We start from the raw sequence: 6,734 nt of genomic DNA, 5'->3' as shown, positions 1-6,734 counted from the left end.
TTTGCATATCTTTTTTCCGACCGCGTTACTGATTTGGATCCCGGTCACTGGAAGCTGTGGGATTTTTGGATTTTTGTTAGTGATAATATCTACCACCTCCTTCGTCAGTACACTGATTGTCGCTCCAGTGTCGATGAGTAGGGTGACTTCCTCCCCTTCTATTGTACATTGAATATACGGACTAACTGATTGATTAGTGGTATTCAATGAGTTGATTGCATGTTGTTCATTGCCACTAGATCCTGCTTGCTCTTCACTATTCGTTGCCACCTGTTGGATTTTTTCCGTTTGTGGTGTGCTGTTTTGTTGGGTCTCTCCTCGCTTGTCATTGCTGCGGTATGGTTGGTTGTTCCAACGGTTATTGCGTGGTGGCATATTGCTCCAACCATTACTCCGCTGGTTGTTCCAACTGTTGTTGTTTTGAGTATGGCTGTTGTTGTTGGATTCATTTTGGTTAGTTTTTTGATTATTTGATTTGTTTTCCGTGGGTTGATCACTTTGCTCTTCCTCACCTAGTACCTTCATGGCTGTGAGTATCGTACATTCGGGTAGTGACACCAATATTGCTCTGAGGTATCCTGGGTAGTGTCTTGCTATGTGCTTTACAATTTCGTTCTCAGACAATCGTGGTACTTCTAAGTGTCGAAGTTTGGTTGCCCACGTGGCAAAATGTTCACGGTAGTTGGTGTTGTTTGGTATGTGCTTTGTACTCAGACATTGACTCCATACCTGGATTTGTATTTCCCTGGACCAAAATTCGTCAATAAACGCCTTCTTGAAATCATCATAATTGGTGAGTTGGAATCGGATGGTAGAAAACCAATTTGATGCGGTTCCTTTTAAACAATCACCCACAATAATTATTTTCTCACCGACGTATGATTGTTTTACTGCAAAATATTCTTCCAGTCGGTACAGAAAATCTATTGGGTGTCCATCGCGGTTGTTTCCATAGAATATCGGACGCGATATCTCAGTGTTGTGTATTTGTTCCTTTTTATTATTACAGTCATTATGTACTGGTTGTCTACTGCTATTCTCATATTTCAGTTTTATATCATGGAGTTGAGCTTCAATCAAATCGATTTTCCTTTCGTAGTTTTCCACAACTTCTCCGATTTTCCGGTTACTCTCGTCTTCTAGGTTGTTGCACTTTTCTTCTAACTTGTAAATTTTCTGCAACAGCTGGTCAGCTAAATATTGACCGTTTCTCTCCACTTCCGCTCTGAACGCGTTGAAAGCCTCTTCGGATATGTTTTTCTTCGGTGCCATTGTTAGAGATGTAGTTTTCTTCTTAATCGACACGAAGTAGTTTTTCTTCTAAATAACGATGTAGTTTTCTTCTCGTAGGTCGAAGTGGAATTTCTTCCTAATCGAGCACTGCAGTTGGGCGCCAATGTAATGAAAACAGACGGTTGTCGTTTAGGTTATACTTGAATAATTCGTTTATTTTCATCAACTAATATTTTAACAATATTTTTGATCCAATTTTTTACTATTGTAATATTTATTGTAATATTTTCTTTTACTGATCAATATTAATACTCAAAGAGTTTACAAAAATACAAATGATTTATCTGGGAATACATTTAGTGGTGGGAATCATACATTGAACTCACGATGTGGGTCTGTGGATTGGTATGAGGTATATGTCTGTGGGGCAGCCTCGTGAATGTCGTACTGCTCCGGTCGTGATGGTACAACGGGGTACAGTCGGGTGACGGCGGCGGCGACGGCTCGGCGTTCTCGGATAGACTTACGTAACGGGTTGGACGGCGGCGGCGATGGCTCGACGTTCTCAATAACGGTAGCGGCACAACTGGGTCCGGACGGCGGCGGCAACGGCTCGGCGTTCTCGGATAAACTTGCGTAACGGGTTGGCCGGCGGCGGCGAAGGCTCGACGTTCTCAATCACGGTAGCAGCACAACTGGGTCCGGACGGCGGCAGCAATGGCTCGGCGTTCTCGGATAAACTTACGTAACGGGTTGGACGGCGGCGGCGACGGCTCGGCGTTCTCGGATAGACTTACGTAACGGGTTGGACGGCGGCGGCGATGGCTCGACGTTCTCAATAACGTTAACAGCACAATTGGGTCCGGACGGCGGCGGCAACGGCTCGGCGTTCTCGGATAAACTTGCGTAACGGGTTGGACGGCGGCGGCGATGGCTCGGCGTTCTCAACAACGATAGCGGACAGGGTAGCCAACTGGACGGATGAACGTCACTAGTTGGTGGGAACAGTCTGTGGCATCACCGTATCTGCCGGTCATTAAATACCGGCCGGCTTCTGCAGACTGGAGGCAAGGCGCTGTTCTATTGTTTGGCGGAAGTTCCCGTGTCTACCGGTAACAAAGTACCGGCCGGTTTACTAACTCGCCGCACTCAGCGAAGGGGACGAAGGTACTGTTGCTGTGCTCGTTGGCCTATACTTATGTTAAGTCTGGCCGTAGCGATAGGGGTTGTGTTATGGTAGCGGTTTTGGTCTCTTTGGGTGGTCCGGTCATACCTAAAACCACTTAAAATATCCTGGGAGATAGCTCTACTGGTCTGGATTCTGGATTACTTTCAACTTTGGTTTTAAGTTGAGGGGTTTTTATTTAATCAGTGATTTCCCGGAGGGCGGCAGGCGTCCGGAAATCGGGTACTGCACGGGCGCTATCTGTGGCTGTGTGGTGCGGTTGGGTTTGGGCGTTCGCCGGTGTTTCGCCGGTTCTGCAATCGCAAGAGCGCGCGGTAGTATTTGCAGGTGACGGTGTGGTAACGGGCCACGAGAGTGCGCCACCTAAATGGGCACTCCGTTTTATCCCGTTACAGTGGCTTAAAGTAGAAAAGAGCTGCTTTTTGTTGACAACGTAGCTCATCATCCCCACCTTGAACTAAAAAATGTCAAGCTGGTTTTTTCCCCCAAATATGACGTCTCGTTGTCAACTTTTATGGATCAGGGGATAATGTTCAACAATTTTTATAAGCTTTATCTTTATCTTCAACTGTTACATAAAGCTGGTGCTGATTTAGATTCTGGTGACTCTAGTGCTATTAATGTTTTTGATGCTGTGTATTGGATGGCTGATAAAACTGCTATTGTCCGCACTACTCACGGGTAGTATACATAATACCTATAATAAATAATAATATATGCCTATTATACTGACTAGATACATTTGAGTAGAATGAAACTTTATCATAAGAAATCATAAATTTGAAAAATAAAAATAAAATTGTATAGACAAATGTGAGTCAAATCATGCGGTACAAATTGTTTGGTATGATTACTATTAGGTATATAATATATTGATACCACTTGGGCGATGTTACGCTGAGATTATAATAATAATTAGTACTGTTCAACGGTTTGTTGCTGGTTCGCCCGATTCTTATGGAGTAGGCAGCCAAATTCACATACACCAGTTAATAATGCAGGTAGTCAACCCAATACGCACCATGCAACGATGACGACCAGTAGTGGAAACAATTTATTTATACATGGGATAGAGGACGATTAGGTTATTTATCGGGATCGGGAGGAAATGCTCTGTTGATCTGTTCAGGAAGGTGCTATGATCACAGAGTTCACAAAAAATAGCTTAACGCAGCTTTAACCGTTTATGCAACCCGGCCTTACACTACTCACAATAATACGGCTTCGTGTGTTGTGTCGTGCGAGGGCGTGGTAAGTGGTTACTATACGGTTACAACTGGTAATATGTCCATATTAGTTAAAAAGTTGAGCTGTGGTCAATTCTTGGTATATTCGGTGGCAATTTGATTAAAGTAACGTCCATTCACAATGCGATTTGATCGACGCAACGTAGCTGTGAATGCGCCTTAAATAATTATAATAATAATAAAGTATAACGCCGCGATAATTTAATTTTCCCTTACGGTGGCAACATATATATTTGCCATAAAAACTATTGTTATTTTATGCATATGACATAATATATTGTATATTATACATATTTTTTTTTGTCATTTTGAGTCCCGAAAATTGTTATATTTCTCCTTAAATTTATTATATTTTATTTGATATTGTCGTTTAATATAAGTTAACATCATTACCTTTAAACTTATATTCTATCTTTGTTGTTTTTACATGGTTTCACCTATCCTTGTTTACTAAAACAATATTATTGTTTATGATCTAACAAAACCCGTAAGATCAACCGCCGTGTCTTCAGTGGCGCATCACGTCTCAGCTCACGGTCATTGAATAAATGTTCCTCTTAGCCAATAGCAAGTGGGTTGCGCAGTAAACAACTTAAGTCTGAATAATAAACTAAAAACATAGTTTATAATATAATATATTAATTGTATTTATGATAAAAATAGATAAATGTATAAAAAAAACTTAAAAATAAACAGTATACTCACCAGTTTTTTTTATAAGTTTGATATAAACAGTTTTAATGAAATTTGAGAAAAATTAAAATCTTAAATATATTTAAAATATATTTCAAAGTACCTTATATAAGTCTACAAGTCTTTCCATGTACCTATATTATTATTGAAACATTTGAAACAATACCAAATTTACAATTATTGTTCTGTGTTGAAGGCTTGGAGCTTGTAGCACATTATTGAAGTTTACTGTAGAGAGAAAACCATAACAATATAGATTTTATATATGTTTCTACGTTGGGTTTTTATCACTGTGTGCGTTGCTATGGCATGCGCTATTGCTTAAACGATGAAAATATACCATTTTTACTAACCGAAACCAAAATGATTATAATTTAGACGAACCAAATAGGTATTTATACCGTCATAGACCGTAGTTAATAATTTTGAAATAGGACGCAAAGATCGATACTATTCTCGTCATTATGTGGTTGGAAATATTATTGGTTACCACAGTGTTGTCCGGAACCTTAGCGCTATTCCTACTGAACGCGGATCCCGCGGAAAGTGAAAACATTGGCGGCATTGGCCCGAAGCTGAGGCCTACTCCCCTTAGTACGCGATGGTCAAGGCTGCAATTGTTTAAGGACGAGGAGGACGCAGCGAGAAATGCGAAAACAGTGACTGTGTCCAAAGACACAATTTATGCCATGATGCAGAGGGGCGTTTACGTCCTTAACGCAGGGGACGTCAAAGTGGACGACGAAGGAAACGCGATCGACGATGGAGAGGACGACCGGTGGGCCCGAGAGCTTATGGAACGCATGTGCGCCGAACTGGACTTACACCATCCGAATGTAATGTCATTGATGCGACTCGTTAACGATTATTGCGATGATTTGGAAAAAAAGATGAATGAATTCGAAGTCAGTGCAAATGATTATTATTATTATTATTAAATATTACTATACGTGGGGTTCGGATATGTACATGTACCTATATATATTTTATAAAGACACTAGCTATCACTCGCGCTGTTAGAAATTTAGATGTTAGTCATGTTCTATTTTCAATATATTCTTTCGTACCGATCTTTTGTACACAAAATTCAAACATATTTTATTTGTTTATTCGTATAAGGATGCCATTGGTTACAGAAATAAAAGCAACTTTTATAAAATCTATAATCTTATATTATAACTAATGTATGTCTGTAGCTTCTCTAGGTGCTCAAAAACTATTCGACCTATTTTGACGAAAATGTCAGAGATTATTCTTAGAGATATCAGTAAAATGTATAGAGTAGTTTTAACAAAATTCGAAAATATACTAAATGCTATATCTAATCAGAAACAGCTAGGTGGATTTCCCATCTCGGTTGAATAAGTTCACTAAGCGAGGTACACCGCCACCGACTTGCCCGTGAACTGAGGAACACTAAAACCGAGATACAACAATATAGAGCTATATTTTATATTTGTTTGTTTTTTCCCGGGCCAAGTCGGGTAATAGGAGCTAGTTAATTATAATATAAATTATATAATTGCTATATACAGGAGTCACTATGTCGTTATAATAACAGTTTGGCCCAACTTACCGAAAATCGTATGGCTATTGACAAAGAGATAAGAATACAGTCTGCCCAATGCATGCAGCCAGACGCCGACGAGAAGATTGTGGCTACGGCCAACGACGAAAGCAGTCATCGCCACTGGAAACCACGCCCCGTTCCTATTAGAGACACAATCGTTGTGGCCAGCCGGGCCGACGACGACTTTCTAACAATAATCGAACAATTTGAAAAGGCGCTAGAGGAACATCATAAATAATGATAATTTAAAAAATATTTTTAAAGTGTACTTGCCTAAATTTTAAATTATTTAAATAGATTTTAATACTATTTTGATTTATATTTTAGTAATTTAGTTTATATAAAGTTATACATAAAATCCTAATTACCATAATTATTGGCAATTTATGTAATTTATCACCATATCATATTAGTCGAATCATGAACTCTGGTGCTCACGTATACATATGACTATTAAGTATAATTATCATCCACATATTTAAGAGGACGTCGCACCCGCATGACGTGTTATCACCGTACTACATAGTCAAAACGCGTTAACGCAGTATGAGTAGAACTCGCTTAATTTCAATGTAAGAATAAAAACACCTATTACAAAATTATAAGATGAAAATATTTCGGAAGGCAAGAACGTTTATAAAAATGTTGAAATTGTTGATATTTCTAAACGATATAATGAATGTTATATTGGAAATAATAGGAAAAAAAGGCCTCAGAATATTGTCACAATTCAATTTTATAATAGGTATTTTTACTCTAGAACCAAAATTGAGAGAGGTCTTCTCAGACTGCGTAAAGGCGTTTT

The 6,734-nt window shown here is 39.3% G+C and overlaps 1 protein-coding gene across 1 annotated transcript; it reads left to right on the top strand.

The window, feature by feature from the left end:
* Positions 1 to 4,823: 4,823 nt before the first annotated feature.
* On the top strand, positions 4,824 to 6,167 carry LOC132933987 (uncharacterized). The gene is made up of 2 exons (XM_061000261.1): positions 4,824 to 5,264; positions 5,895 to 6,167. Exons 1-2 carry the CDS (start codon positions 4,824 to 4,826, stop codon positions 6,165 to 6,167), a joined length of 714 nt encoding a protein of 237 aa, XP_060856244.1.
* The last annotated feature ends 567 nt before the right edge of the window (positions 6,168 to 6,734 follow it).

The sequence above is a fragment of the Metopolophium dirhodum genome, chromosome 1 (genome assembly GCF_019925205.1).
Source record: "Metopolophium dirhodum isolate CAU chromosome 1, ASM1992520v1, whole genome shotgun sequence".
Taxonomy (NCBI): domain Eukaryota; kingdom Metazoa; phylum Arthropoda; class Insecta; order Hemiptera; family Aphididae; genus Metopolophium; species Metopolophium dirhodum.
Note: the sequence above shows the minus strand (reverse complement) of the source record. Positions and strands in the feature narration are given on the sequence as shown.